Source organism: Mandrillus leucophaeus, unplaced genomic scaffold (assembly GCF_000951045.1).
Source record: "Mandrillus leucophaeus isolate KB7577 unplaced genomic scaffold, Mleu.le_1.0 Scaffold857, whole genome shotgun sequence".
NCBI lineage: Eukaryota > Metazoa > Chordata > Mammalia > Primates > Cercopithecidae > Mandrillus > Mandrillus leucophaeus.
The window spans coordinates 633,666-649,403 of NW_012109330.1; the positions used below are offsets into that span (position 1 = coordinate 633,666).

At 46.6% G+C, this 15,738-nt stretch overlaps 2 protein-coding genes and 1 pseudogene across 2 annotated transcripts in view; 2 read left to right on the forward strand and 1 right to left on the reverse strand.

Moving 5' to 3' along the window:
• Window positions 1–5,205, reverse strand: part of KIAA1324 (KIAA1324 ortholog) — a 97,848-nt gene extending 92,643 nt beyond the window's left edge. Inside the window, exon 1 of the mRNA XM_011968726.1 lies at window positions 4,838–5,205. Within this exon, the coding sequence (XP_011824116.1) occupies window positions 4,838–4,984 (147 nt within the window). The 5' untranslated portion in view covers window positions 4,985–5,205. The remainder of the gene's footprint in view (window positions 1–4,837) is intronic.
• A 97-nt stretch (window positions 5,206–5,302) lies between these two features.
• On the forward strand, window positions 5,303–13,120 carry LOC105530960 (chromosome unknown open reading frame, human C1orf194). Its single transcript, XM_011968723.1, has 5 exons — window positions 5,303–5,537; window positions 11,037–11,153; window positions 11,957–12,072; window positions 12,416–12,540; window positions 12,973–13,120. The coding sequence occupies exons 1-5, from the start codon at window positions 5,493–5,495 to the stop codon at window positions 13,041–13,043; spliced, it is 474 nt and encodes a 157-aa protein (XP_011824113.1). The 5' UTR covers window positions 5,303–5,492; the 3' UTR covers window positions 13,044–13,120.
• Window positions 13,121–13,971: 851 nt separating this feature from the next.
• LOC105530965 lies at window positions 13,972–15,327 on the forward strand (annotated as a pseudogene).
• The last annotated feature ends 411 nt before the right edge of the window (window positions 15,328–15,738 follow it).

Consider the following 15,738-nt stretch of genomic DNA (forward strand, 5'->3'; position numbering starts at 1 on the left):
AAGGAAGAAGGAAGAAGGAAGAAGGAAGAAAGAAGAGAGAAGAAAAAGAAGAACCAAATACAGGAGGAAATAGAAAAGCCTAGATACTGTGCTCATGAAGTGAAATAGCGTGCCAAAGGCTCAGGACTTTCTCCCCTGACTACAGGGGCTGATCCCAGGGACATCAGAACTAAACAGAGAACACTCTGCTCCCTAAAGCTGTTCTTTCTGCATTTTGGATAGTAACTCTTACCATTCTGCCACTCTAAAATCCTGACAAAAATCCTTGACCTGCCCATCACCATCACCCTACATCATCAATCAGTTGCCAAATCCTCTAACCTCTACCGTCAGCATGTTTTTCACACGGATGCCTTTCCATGTATTCCACTGCCCCCATTCCAGTGCAGTCCCTTTATTAACCTCCTCTTTGACTTCAGTAATATCTTCGGCATTGGTCTCCCTGCCTCATCTCTCCGCTGTCACCTGTTGGCCCACCTCAACCATGCTTACTTTATAATCATGCTAATCCACCCGCTTAAGCTGCTATCTCTGCCAGAAATCCTTCAGGGATTCTCCACTTAGTTTAGAATTTTTCAACCTTATCAACTTTGTAGCTCACACTATTGCACATTTCAGCCAGCTGGTCTGCTTGCAAGTCCCAGAATCATTTGCATTTTCCACATGTGGACCTTTTGTCAGGCTCCTCCCTCTATCTAGAAAACACCCTTCCTCCATCTCTGCCCACTGAAATGCTACTGATTATCACAGAAGCAAGTCAAGTGCCAACGGTTTAAATTAGTTTTCTTTCTATCTTTTTTTTTTTTTGAGATGGAGTTTCATTCTTGTTGCCCAGACTGGAGTGCAATGGCGCAATCTCAGTTCACTGCAACCTCCGCCTCCCAGGCTCAAGCTATTCTCCTGCCTCAGTCTCCCAAGTAACTGGGATTACAGGCATGCATCACCATGCCCGGCTAATTTTTTTTTTTTTTTTGAGATGGAGTCTTGCTCTGTTGCCCAGGCTGGAGTGCAGTGGCACACACATTGCAAGCTCTGCCTCCCTGATTCTTGCCATTCTCCTGCCTCAGCCTCCCAAGTAGCTGGGACTACAGGTGCCCGCCACCATGCCTAGCTAAGTTTTTGTATTTCTAGTAGAGATGGGGTTTCACTGTGTTAGCTAGGATGGTCTCGATCTCCTGACCTCGTGATCCGCCCACCTCAGCCTCCCAAAGTGCTGGGATTACAGGTGTGAGCCACCGCGCCTGGCCTAATTTTGTATTTTTAGTAGAGACAGGGTTTAAATGTTGGCCAGGCTGGTTTCAAACTCCCAACCTCAGGTGATCCACCTGCCTCAGCCTCCCAAAGTGCTGGGATTACAGGCGTGAACCACTGTGCCCTGCCCTGAATTAGTTTTCTTCTCTCTTTTCCTATCAACCTCTATATTGCCACTCCTGCATTGTTTACCACATGTTAATCTTACGTCGTCATTTATATGTCATTATCTGTGTACTTAAATGTTCTTCCTACCAACATTTATTAAGCACCTACGATATACCAAAGAAGTATGCACTAGGCACTTCACATGTGTTATTTAATTTAATTTAATTCCTACAACAGCCCTGTGAGATAGGTATTATCATCTCCCATTTCACGGATCAGGAATTCGATGCTAACAGAAGTTAATTAACTTCTCAAAGTAGCATCCTTACTAAATGGCATCACTCATTCAACAAATTTTATTCCAATCCATGTCTGCTAGATTCCTAACCCATGGGCTTTTCAATATAGAGTGGGGAACCCCTTTGAGGGCAATTAGCCCTGGAGCCTCAGGACAAGGCAGAGCGTGTTAAAGGCAGCTTTCTGCTCCTCTTTCGTTCGATTTGCTTCACTGCGCCATGGGAAACACTCCTTTGGCTCGCAGTCAGCACTAAGCCTGGGCTAAAGAAATGATTTGTGAAAACAAATATCATACAGGATGTTTAGTTCCATGTGTGACCCTGATTATTATAAAACTGTGAGAGGAATGCCAAGCCCCAGCACATGTCCAGCAGTCTAGAACTTCCAGTTCTCTGCCGCCTCAGTTTAGGCCTCAAGCTAAACCTCTCTGTTTCCTGATTACATCCAGAGAGATGCCTCAGCTTTCATGAACAAGGCTGGAACGATATTGTTGTCATTAGGGTCGGCCTTGGCCTGATAAGAGTCCCTGCCATCAACACCCAACATCAGCTCACAAGAAATTCGTATGAAGATCAAGAACAGAGAAGAGTGGCCGGGTGCAGTGACTCACGCCTGTAGTCCCAGCACTTTGGGAGGCCGAGGTGGGCGGATCACCTGAGGTCAGGAGTTCAAGACCAGCCTGGCCAACATGGTGAACCCCATCTCTACTAACAACACAAAAATTAGTTGGGTGTATTGGCACACACCTGTAATCCCAGCTACTTGGGAGGCTGAGGCAGGAGAATTGCTTCAGCCTGGGAGGTGGAAGTTGCAGTGAGCCGAGATCATGCCACTGCACTCCAGCCTGGCCTGGCTGGCAGAGTGAGACTCTGTCTCAAAAAATAAAAATAAAAAAAAGGAACAGAGAAATGCTGGTCTACCTTGAATTGGTTTTTCACCGTGTGGGGTTGGAAGCCCCCAAACTTGTTTGATCAGTTCATATTGCCAAATGAATACTATAATAATGGGCTTATTCTCTCCCTGATTGTTTTGGAGTTGAGGGTGTTCAATGGCCACTGTTTGCTCAAGGAGAATGTAAACAGGACTTGCTGACGCCTGCGGTCAATGGGCATGCCTCCTAAGCCATTTCCAATCTGGCATGAGTGTGGATATAATGGGAAAGAAGCTGAACAGGGAAGGAGGGGAGGTAACTCTATTTTGTGTTTCCAATGTATTTTCTATTTCAATACTCAAAGCAATCCTTTCTGAGGTAGGTGTTATTTTGATACCCATTCTACAAATCCAAAAACCATGTGGTAAGTAACAGGACTAAAACCCTGGTAGGTTGAGCTCCATAGCTTTCCACTACCCTAAGCTTACTCTTTGCGGTAAGACCTTTTGCTTAGGCAAATATTGGTTATTCAAACAAGACCAAAGGCAAAATTCGTACACAAGTTCAAGTTCTCAAGTATCAATATTCTTCTCTTCCTCCAAATCAAGATAATAGAAGTGCTTAATTTCTGAAATGTCTCATATTTTCCATTGTTGACAAAGATCTCAACAAGAATTGGTAGTTAAACTGTATGATTCTTACCTTCCACTCAGGAGACTCCCTTGTTTGATTCTTAAGCAAGTGGGCTTTCTTCGTCTCATTATTTTGGTTGGTTAGACCACAGGCCATCAAGGCCGGTGAGCCAGAGTCACTGATAAGATCATCCTGTTCTCTGCCATCTCTAAAAAAGGTCATTATGTGGCTGGGTGGAAATGCAGATGGTCCAGGGCAGGTTGTCATTGAGGCTAATAAAGGTTATCAAAAGTCCCACTCACTGGGGTCACTTATATCATATTCATGAATCTTCAAAATCAAGTATCTTTATTCACACAAAAATCCTTCCCCCCACACCTGACTTCTTTATGACCTGCTATACTGTAGACTCAGAACATCTTTATAAGAATATATCTCCATAAGGGATGGAGTTATTGTTGGCAATCAGTTCACACTAACAATTTATAAAAAATATTCTGGACTGGGTGCAGTGACTCATTCTTATAATCCCAGCACTTTGGGAGGCTGAGGTGGGAGGATCGCTTGAGCCCAGGAGTTAGAGACTGGCTGGGGCAGTATATTGAAACCTCATTTCTATTTTAAAACATATATATTTTAAAGTTTTATATAGATATATACACTAACCTCTCAAAACCTTAGTCCTTCACATTCCACAGAAATAACAGAACTTTCATTTTGCCTTCCCCAACGTAGTTCTTGTAAATATCTTGTTGCCTCTGCCATATGGTTTCTAAAAAAGTTGCTCAGAGCACAACCAAATATCGTTATTTCAATAATAGAGAAACGACTGTTTTGTTGCTCCTAGTGCCCTTTTGCGTTCTTCCAAGATGACTTTTCAAAAGATATTTTTGGTTATAAGACATTGACTACCTATTGTCTGAATTCTGCTTCCAACATTTTGGAAATACCTTGAAAAAGACTTTGACATATGTTAGCAGAAGTCAGAGAGGAGACCAGAGGTTGGCAGAACACAAGATATTGAAGAACTCAAAATCTGCAGAAAGGTGAGTCGTGTGCTGTCAGGTACACTAAACATAGTACGCTGCGGGGAGGCCAAGCTATAAGGAGAAGCCACATTTAACAGTCTTCACTAACCGATGTTTAACAAACAAGGAACTAGAGAGCTGGGATCCTATCATCCCTCTCGCACATCTCCCACCTTCACACTCCGTTTTGTGTAGCCATGATAAAATCACTTCGCTCCGGTACTTTTTTCTGGCCTTCCTAACTCCTTTCCTCTCCCACTACTCTCCTTTCCTCTTCCTATTTTGCTTCTCTGTGCATAATCTTTTGTTGTCAACCACTTTTAAGATGAATTCATCTCAGCTGGAAAACAACTCGTCTTCCTCCCTCATTCTGAGTTCAGGTACCCAGGTAGCTCCCCTTCTTGGGGCTGGGACCTTTCTCGCTGAGCTCAGCATCCCAAGCTGTGAGGCTGATCTATCCGTGAGTCCTCCAATGTGCTGGCCTCCTCATGACGCCAGACTGGCTCCTCTTCCCTCCCCCCATGCCTCATCCCCAAAGAAATCTAAACTCTGTGGCGTCTGAAACTCTCTGCGCCTGTGTCCCCAAGGTCTCTGCCTGGATCCAACACTTTTGTGACCAAAGCGGGGTCGGGTAGGGGGGCGGCAGTACCTCTTTGCAAGCGTGAAGCTCCGGTCCGGTTCCCTGGGTCACCTGGAAGGCGGTCCCAGCCCAGAGCAGCAGCCGCAACAGCCGGGGTGTGCGCCTCTCAGTTGTTCCCCTGCCTCTGGCGGAGAGACGGTGGCCAGGCTCAGCCATAGTGTTGTCCTGAGTGAGCGGCAGTAGCGGCTCAGGTGCTGCGGCTGCTGCTTCTGCTGGCAGAAGGCGGAAAAAAAGGGGAGGGAGGTACACAGGGAGGGGATGCAAGAGGCCAGGCTCGCTCCAGTCACCTCCCTGCGGCTACGCCAACACCGCCCATCCTTCCTCCTCCCTCAGTCCTCTCCTCCTACCCACGTCGCCTTGACAACCGCCTCCTCTCTGGCTCTGCGCGGGTGGGGCAGGGACCACGCGCGCCTCTGCCGCTCACCTGCGGGTCGCCATGGCAGCCGCCGCAGCTGGTGCGCGCGGCGTGGGCGCGGGAGAGCGCGCGCCCGGGGTGCGCAACCGGCCCAACAGGCATGCCCCGGGCTCGTGTGAAGAACGCGGTGGAAGCATCCTCCAGGCCAGCGCCAACAAATTTCCGTTTTCTACAGCCCTTTCGGGCTAGGGGTTATTTTATGAGCATCTCTGATTTTGTACACATGGCATGTGAACCGAGAGAAAGAAGATGGAGAGATCACCCTCCAGAAGTCGTCGCCTAGAAGAGGCCCCAGTACGTGTTCCCTCCTACGAAGGCCACTCCTGGAGATCTTACATCCCGCCAAATCCATCCGTGCTTTTACAACCGGCTAGATGAGAAGCCCTGACACTGCAGTTGATCGGAGTTTAAGCAAGGAGTTTGCCTTAGCCGCAATTTTCCAAGTACCGCACGTGCCCCCCCCCCACCCCGACCCCCGCCCCCAGACAGGGTCTCACTCTCTCACCCAGACTGGAGTGCAGTGGCGCGATCTCGGCTCACTGCAACCTCCGCCTCCGGGGTTCAAGAGATTCTCCTGGCTTAGCCTCCTGAGTAGTCGGGACTCCAGGCGCGTGCCACCAAGCCCAGCTAATCTTTTTCCTATTTTTTGTAGAGACGGGGTTTCGCCATGTTGCCCAGACTGGTCTCGAACTCTTGGGCTTAAGCGATCCGCCCGCCTCCGCTTCGCGAAGTACTGAGATTAGAGGCGTGAACCACCGCGCCCGGCCCTCTTTGGTCTCTTGACATCCTCATTCTCTCATGGCTTTGAAAGCCTTTTGTTAGGTGCGAGCCAGAAGGAAATTTCTGGGTCATCTTTAAGGACTTCTTTCCTCAACTGAAGTCTTTTGCAGAAGTCGTGATGGTGAGCGGCCCGCGCTTTTCCGCCCAGGCTGAGGAGTGCAATTGCAAGGCTCGGGGCCCACTCAGCGGCGCTTTCCCTCTGCATTCCCCGGAGCATCCTCCCCAGAGGCCTCCCGCGGTCAGCCGCCAGGTGGCGCCCTCCTCGGAGGGAATTCCTCTGTCTTAGATGGCTGGGCAGTTGCCTGGCAACCGAAACCAGCGTTCCAAACAATTGGGACCCGGGATCATATGCGAGTGAGGCTGTGCTGCGGCTGAGCGGACCTCCCATCCCTCTTAGAAGAGTTAGGCATTTAGCCATGCCTCCCACCCGGGACCCTTTCCAGCAGCCTACATTAGATAACGATGATTCCTACTTAGGAGAACTGCGGGCTTCCAAGGTACTCTGGTTTCTTGAGCAGATTCCTAGTAGGGTCACCGGTAGTCTTCTTTCTGTCAGTGTGATGGGCAGAGATGGTAACATAAAGCACTCTGGTGAAGACACTCAGTCGGGTACCAGAGAAGTCTGTTTTCTGCCTACCTCCCTATCTCCATATTCAGGTTGGCTAACGTTTCAGAGGAGTTTTTGAGCAGGGGAAAGTAGAGCTCTAGTCTAGAAGAACAAGGGGCTCTGGCAACTCAAATCAATTGTGAGTATAAGTTATGGCAGGGCCCAGGTTCCTTCAAGCTACCCATTTCCCTGTTGGGAAGACTGTTCTCTGAAGAGAAATGAGATATGGAGTGGGAGAGAATCCTCTGAAAGTCACCAGAGGTCATGCTTTATACATCTGTGTTCACACTGTCTCTGTCTTCTGGTTAACACCACAATGTGTTTGTTATGTGTGTGTTCAGCATGATGGTGGTCACTGATTTAGGAACTTAGATGATCTTTTTTCTGGTAGGAGTGATTGGGATATTTGAAGTGGTGCACAATAAGATGAATTAAGTGGTAATTGTTGTCTAATAACAATATTAAGAGCCCCTTTTCATTTATTCAATACTTATTTACTATAAGCCAGACACTCTGCTAGACACCAAGGATATATAAATAAATTAGATGTAGCTTCTGCTGTTAAGGAACTCTAGTAGTAAAGATAGACCGACAATAGCAAAAATGCTTGCACAACAGCACATGTTGTGACAGAGTTGTGTGTAGGGTGCCGTGAGAACCAGGAACTTAAAGGAAAGCTTCACAAAGCAGATGCATTTTGATGTCCAAATATGAGTTAGGTAGGCCAGGTGAGGGAGTGGGTAGAATATGAGTTAGGAAGAAGGAAACAGGAACCAGATATGCAAGGCAAAGGGAGCAGCAGGTGCAAATACATGGAAAGGAGAGAGAGAATGGCTTGTCTGGGGAACTGCAAATAATCCAGAAGGGCTGGAGTGCAGGCATGAAATGGAGGCACTCAGAGATCAGAGCTGGGAGATGCCCTTGGTGGGCTGGGTATGCTGTGTACACCATGCTAGCTAGTTAGCTATGGTTTCATCCTAGAGATGTGAGGAATCATGGTGGGATTTTTTTTTTTTTTTTTTAAGACAGGGTCTCCTTGCTCTGTCACCCCAGCTGGACTACACTGGTGCAATCTTGGCTTACTGCAGCCTTGAACTCCTGGGCTCAAGCAATTCTCTCAACTCAGCCTCCCAAGTAGCTGGGACCACAGGTGGTGCCACCACACCTGGCAAATTCTTATTTTATTTTTTTGTAGAACCAGGATCTTCCTTTGTTGCGCAGGCTGGTCTCAAACTCCTAGCCTCAAGTGATCCTTCTGCTTTGGCCTCCCAAAGTGCTGAGATTACAGGCATGAGCCGTAGGTCCCAGCCCCATAGCAGGATTTTAAGTACCAAGTGACACAATCAGATGGGTGTTTTAGGAAGCACAAGTGGCAGCAGACTGGATAGGATGAGAGTGAGACAAGAGGGATCAGTTAGGAGGCAAGTGAGGCAATCTCCAGGAGGAAGAGTAATGGATCTACAGCAGTACCACAGGAGATGGAGATCAGGTGCAGATGTGAGAAAGGTGCACAGGGCAGGACTGACAGGACCTGGGGACTGACTGGATACAGGCCCAAGAGAGGAGGTGAGTCTAGGATAACTGCTAGGTTCCTAAGGGTTTAATTCTGAGGGTTCACTGAAATGGGGCATCCTGGGGAAGTAGGTTTGGGGAGAAAGATGTTGAGAAACATCAACTATGTAGACGTTTTTGTAGTGACTGTGGGACATTTAAGTGAAGATCAATAGTAGGCAACAGGGTTGAGAGTTCTGGATTGAAGATGTATGATGGAGCTGTGTATCCATATGAGCTACGGTATCCACATAGTAGTTGAAGCCATGGAAGGGAATCAGCTCATCCAGTGGATGTGAGCATAAGAAAAGTAAAAACGAGACCCTTGGAGAATAGCACTGTCTAAGGGACAGAGAGAAAGTGGAGCTGAGACAGTAGCTGAGAGATAAGGGCCAGAAATAAGAGGAAAACCCAGAGGAGCTGGGCCCACAGAGCATGGTGTGGGCATTTGAGGGAATCAGCATTCTGATGTCAGAAACAGCTGAGTTCAAATAAGATCAGGCCTGGAAAGGATCCACCTGAACTGGCCACACAGCTCACTGATAACTAGCAAGAGCAGTTTTAGGGGGTGCTTGAGGCAGAGGCCAGACTACAGTGAGCTAAAGAGGGTATGGGAATGGTGAGTGAGGAAGTAGAGATAGTAAATATTGACTCCTGAAAAGGTCTGGTTGTGTAGGGAAAGTGATAGGCTGGTAGCTAGACCATGACAAAGAAATGAAGAGAGGCTTGGGTCAGAAAAGAGCATATGCAGAATGGTACAGGTCTCAGAAGCACGGGGAAGTGTAGGTCCGGGGAGTAAAAGGGACTTTCCTTTCCCTGAGATGGAAAGAAAGTGGATGTAAAGATGACATTTGTGCTTGACAGTCTGGACTTTCTCAGCGAAAGACAATCTCATCCTTCTGCTGACAGAGATGACGAGGTTTAAGTGGTCTTCAAGGAGAGTGGGAGGAGTGCTGCTCAGGGCCACATCAAAGGATAACTGAGCCTATGCTGGCATCAAATACCTGTAGCTTTCTTTCTTTCATACTTCATTATTCTTGGTGATAGCACAGTGGCTGATACACACTGTTCAATTAAGGTATGACTGTAATTCCAGGCGTTTGGGAGGCTGAGGCAAGTGGATCACCTGAGGTCAGGAGTTCAAGACCAGCCTGGCCAACATGGTGAAACTCCATCTCTAATAAAAATACAAAAATTAGCCAGATACACTGGCACACACCTGTAATCCTAGCTACTTGGGAAGCTAAGGCTGGAGAATCGCTTGAACCCAGGAAGTGGAGGTTGTAGTGAGCCGAGATCACGCCACTGTACTCCAGCCTGGGCAACAGAGCGACACTCCGTCTCAAAGAAAAAAAAAAAAGTATGGCTCACATAGCACTTTGCCATACTGGGGAGAAGGAGGATTACAATGTTGGATAGGTCTAATGAGTTCTTTCTTTTTTTTTTTGAGATAGAATCCTACTCTTATTGCCCAGGCTGGAGTGCAGTGGCACGATCTTGGCTCACTGCAACCTCCACCTCCTGGGTTCAAGCGACTCTCCCTCCTCAGCCTCCCAAGTAGCTGAGACTACAGGCACCCACCACTACCCCCAGCTAATTTTTGTATATGAGTAGAGATGGGGTTTCATCATGTTGGTCAGGCTGGTCTCAAACTCCTGACCTTAGGTGATCTGCCCACCTCAGCCTCCCGAAGTGCTGGGATTACAGGGGTGAGACACCACACCCAGCCAGAGTTCTAATAGGGTGTTAGTTGCACTGACTGGAATTCAGTCAAATGATATATTGGATTCAACCGTTTTTTAATACCATGTGTTAGGTCAGTGTGCTAGGAGCTGGGGATACAGTGGCGAATATGGCATTTTATATATAATGAAGAAATCTGTTACATGTTTTTACGTTCATGCCTGTGGAGCTTTATTGAGAACTAATGTCCAGTGGACTTTTTCTGCCATTCCTGCAATCAGTGACCCTTCCCTGCTTACTGGAATCTTTGTCTTACCTGCTTAGACATTGCACTCTCCTGATTCCGTCTCTGATTGCTTCTCTGGGATCCTCCTCACTCCCAGTTATAATACTGTACAATCCTCACAAACCAGTTCTTCCCTTTTGGCCTGACTCCATTTTGCAGGCTTCAGCTACTACTTCATGTGGACAACCAATCCTTCTGAGCTCTCCTCCAACAAGTTACACTTCCAGTTTTCTACCTGTTATTTGCATTAGAATGTCTCACCTTTTCTTCAAACTCAGTACATCTAAACCTGAGCTCATCATTTTTCCTATCTGCTCCCAACTCTTTACTCCCCTCATCCCACTCTATACCTTCTCCTATATTCCTGGCCTGTTTCTGTCAGTTCTCACTAAGAAAACTTAGGAGGATCAAGAGCCTGGGGAGTCTTGCCCCATACCATTCTTCTCTTTGCAGATGTCTGAGATTCAAATAAAACCAGATGGGGCCGGGCGTGATGGCTCATGCCTATAATCTCAGCACTTTGGGAGGCTGAGACAGGTGTATCACTTCAGGTCAGGAGTTCAAGACCAGCCTAGCCAACATGGCAAAACCCTGTCTCTGCTAAAAATACAAAAATTAGCTGGGCATAGTAGCACATGCCTGTAATCCCAGCTACTTGAGGGGCTGAGACAGAAGAGTCACTTGAACCCAAGAGGCAGAGGTTGCAGTGAGCTGAGATCATGCCACTGCACTCCAGCTTCTGTGACAGAGTAAGATTCTGTCTCAAAAAATAAAACAAAAAACACAAATAAAACTGGATGGAATAAGGCGATGCTACTGAAGCTAACCACATCAGCAAGGCTTCCTGTATAACCAGGTTGTCCTGGATATGGTTTCTCTTTTGCAGAAATTGCCATACAAGAACCCAACTCACCTTGCTCAGCAGCAGGAACCCTGGAGTCGGCTCAACTCAACCCCCACAATTACTTCCATGAGGCGGGATGCCTACTATTTTGATCCCGAGGTATCTAGCATTGAAATATTATTCCTCTTTGCAGCCATTTAGGGTTTTTTTTTTGTTTTTTTTTTTTCCTGTCACCCAGGGTGGAATGCTGTGGCCTGATCATGGTTTACTGTAGACTGAACCTCCCAGGCTCAGGCAATCCTCCTGCCTCTGCCTCCTGAAACTATAGGCATGTGCCATGACATGCAGCTAATTTTTTTTTGAAGAGATGAGGTCTCAATATGTTGCTCAGGCTGGTCTCAAACTCCTGGCCTCAAGTGATCCTCCCATTTCAACCTCCCAAAATGCTGGGATTATAGGCACGAGCCACTGCACCCAGCCCTTAATATTCTTTTTGAAAGTTAGTCTGTCCCTAACTGCTTCAGTACTTTTCCTTTTGTCTCTAACCCAAGATCCTACCAAATCCAAAGCCAAAAACCAATTTATCTGGCCTCTGGGAAGCCAGAAGACTTAAGTTTTGCTCCGGGCAGTTATCTGGAGCAAATGATTTTACAGACCTTCTCATTCTCTGATGAAAATGAGGACTGAATATAAACATGAACGAGGTAAAGTTCATTAAGCCCATATCATGAACAATATTCCTAACTCTCCAGTGAGAGCTCACCACTCCCTAGACCTAACCCTAAGATAATTCCATATCAACTAGAGTTATCATGTACAACAAATTAGTGTGTAAGGAGTTGTGGATTCCAGGCCCAAGAGAGCCTTCACTATACTTTTGGGGAAGAGTAGAGCACAATAGAACCTGACTAGAGCAGGGATACAGGTGGCCGAGCTAACCTTGGGGGGACTGACTTCTGTAGATACCAAAGGATGACCTGGACTTCCGCTTAGCAGCCTTGTACAACCACCACACTGGGACATTCAAGAACAAAAATGAGATACTGTTAAACCAGAAGACCACACAAGATGTCTGTAGGTAAGTGGTAGAGGCAGAGCCTCTCCAGCCTAAACATGCTGCCATCCAGTCATATAAGGTAAAATGTCACCAGGAAAACGATAATCACTAGGTACTCATTTGTATACGAATTTCTGTATTTTTACATCTGTGTCTATAATATAGTTTCTGTATTTTCACTGTCTAAGATTAACAGAAATCACCCAAGATTGTGCTCATCTGTATAAACAAAATCTTTAGTTAATCTCACAGAGGTAAAAAAGGTCTTTGGCTGCTTTATTCTTGAGATCACATGCAACTACCTTGCCCTCCTCAAGTTTCTATGATTTATTTCTCCATTGTTCTTCCCTATGCATTCCTCTAGAACCAAGATCCAATTCCCTGGAGAATTTTTAACCCCTCCCACTCCACCCATCACTTTCCTGGCTAACATCAGACACTGGATCAACCCTAAAAAGGAGTCCATCCACAGCATCCAGGGATCCATAGGTAAGGGTTAGAAGACTGGGTAAGCAGATGAAGCAGTGGGGGTCTTTCTAAATGGACCCATGAATCAGGGATTTCAGGTGACTGGATAGTAGGGAAGATGATGGATTTCTGTGGGTCTTGGAAAGCAGCGATTAAGTTGGCAAGTACCAGATTAATACCAGGGGATGTGCTGACTACAGAGCTAGGAAATTAATTCAATTTTTCAGAGCCTCTTTGCTCAGCCTTAGGTCTAGGGAACAAACATTTACAGCAAGGGCAAAACCCTGGGGGTGGAAGACCTATAACTACCTCCCATCAGTCCTCCATATGCCAGTTTTCCCAGCTGTTATGAGAAGCTTCTCCACAGTACCCACAAATGTACTGATGACTAAAGTTTCCTAGAAAAGGCCAAGGATCTGAAATTCAGTCCACTTCCTCTTCTCTTTTCTCCAGTGTCCCCTCACACTGCAGCCACCAATGGAGGCTACTCCCGAAAGAAAGATGGTGGCTTCTTTTCCACCTAGTGTTGACAGATCCCTGAACCAATCACAGTGAAACATACTGCAGCCCACTTCCATTAAATAGATTTGTGCAAGATGAAGTCTGAAGTGTCTGTTATCCATAGATTACAAATTGCCACTTGACCTTTTTTTTCTTTTTTTTTTTTTTTTTTTTTTGAGATGGAGTCTCGTTCTGTCGCCCAGGCTGGAGTGCAATGGTGCCATCTTGGGTCACTGCAACCTCTGCTTCCCGAGTTCAAGCAATTCTCCTGCCTCAGTCTCCTGAGTACCTGGGATTACAGGCACACGCCACCATGCCCAGCCAATTTTTGTATTATTAGTAGAGACAGGGTTTCACCATGTTGGCCAGGCTGGTCTCGAACTCCTGACTTGTGATCCGCCTGCCTCAGCCTCCCAAAGTGCTGGGATTACAGGCATGAGCCACCACACCCGGCCTCCACTTGACTACTCTTAAAACACAGGAAGGAAATTACCCAACTTATAGAAACTAGTCCTTTGGGGTATATTTGCAACTTGGAAAAGCATATCTTGCTGATTTAGGACAGAACAGCAGTCTTTGGTAGGATACAGATATTCACATTTTGTAAACTGAAGTCACTCCAACCATACAGAGCCGTCCATTCAACACTGCCAGCAAACCTTTATGTGCCAGGATCTGAGCTAAGTGTTGAGGAAACAAAAAAAGATATGAACTACTTTGTATTTTCAGAAGCTCCAAATAGCATCAGTATTTATGCTAAGATCACGCTTAAGAGATTTAGCCGTCCTGAGTCTGGGCATTTGCTGGGCTTTACTTTTCCCTGGTTCCATCTCCCTGGTCCTGACTCACCATTATTAATCTCTAACTCTGCTATTTGTCCTTGCCTGGGAGTCAACTCCCCTTCCTTTGTGTCAATTTGTGCTGTGATATATACCCCTGATTCTTATAAATATGGTTCAAAAACCTGGTGCTTGGGTTTGCAGTACCTAAAAACTGATGTATTCAGTGATTTCCAAAATTACAAGTCACTCACAGGGACCTGCTGTGTCATAAAAAGGATTGGACAAGAATGGCAAACCTTTCAGAATATTGTATAATAGGTGTTGATGGTTCACACTTGTAATCCCAACACTTTTAGCTGAGGCAGGAGGAACACTGGAGCCCGGGAGATCGAGCCTGCAGTAAGCCATGATGGAGCCACTGCGCTCCAGCCTGGGCAACAGAGTGAGACCTTGTCTCAAAACAAGTAAATAAATAAGTAGTTTTCTAAGCTAAAAAAGAGAGAAAGGTTTGGGAAAGGCAAGTGTAAGATCAAAGAGATTCCCAAGAGTATGGTACCCAGGTCTAGGTGGCAGTGGATATACTGCCCAACTCCACCGAGAGGGCCATCACCATCGGTTTGTCAAACAGATCTGCCTGGTCATGCTGGAAACGCTCTCCCAGTCTCCCCAAGGGAGAGTCATGACCATTCCATACCAGCCCATGCCGGCCAACTCCCCAGTCATCTGCGTGGGTGGCCAAGATTGGTGCAGCAACGCTACAGGCTACCCCCACGACACCCATGACCTGGAGGGACCACCTCTAGATGCCTACTCGGTTCAAGGACAACACACCATTTCTCTGCTTGATCTGGTCAAGCTGAACCAAGTGGCAAGACAACAATCTCACTTTGCCATGATGCACAGTGGGACCGGATTCACCCAAATTGACTCCAGCTCTCCAGAGGTGAAAGGCTATTGGGCAAGTGTGGCTACATCTACTCAAACTATGGCCAGGCGCGGTGGCTAACTCCTGTAATCCCAGCACTTTAGGAGGCCGAGACAGGCAGATCACTTGAGGTCAGGAATTCAAGAACAGCCTGGCCAACATGGTGAAACCCCATCTCTACCAAAAATACAAAAATTAGCCGGGTGTAGTGGAGGGCGCCTGTAATCCCAGCTATTTGGGAGGCTGAGGCAGAATTGCTTGAACCTGGGAGGCGGAGGTTGCAGTGAGCCGAGATCACACCATTGCACTCCAACCTGGGTGACAAAGCAGGACTCCATCTAAAAAAAAAAAAAAAAATCTACTCAAACCACGCACAAATTTACCATTCCAAATAACTTAATTGGCTGCGTAATCGGCCCCCAAGGCGCCAACATTAATGAGATCCGCCAGATGTCTGGAGCCTGGATCAAAACTACCAACCCAATGGAAGGGTCCTCTGATAGGCAGGGTACCATCACTGGCACTGCTGCTAGTATTAGTTTGGGCCAGTATTTAATCGATGCCAGGCTTTCCTCTGAGAAGGGTATGGGGCACAGCTAGAATAGTGTAGGTTCCCTCAGTAACCCCTTTGTGCTGTTTTCCCATGATCCGACTGTATAATTTCTGGTGATTCCAGGTTTTAAATAATTTGTAAGTGTTCAGTTTCTACACAACTTCATTATCTGCTAAGAATTTTAAAATCACATTCTCTATTCAGCTGTTAATGCTGGGATCCATATTTAATTTTATAAGCTTTTCCCTGTTTTTAGTTTTGTTTTGGGCTTTTTGGGTCATGAATTTTATTTGTCGATAAAAAATGTAAGAGTAGAATATTAATAAGTTTCACTTTAGTTCTGTAATATCAAGAATTTAAGAATTGGCTGGGCGCGGTGGCTCATGCCTGTAACCCCAGCACTTTGGGAGGCTGAGACGGGGGGGATCACAAGGTCAGGAGTTTGCAACCAGCCAGTT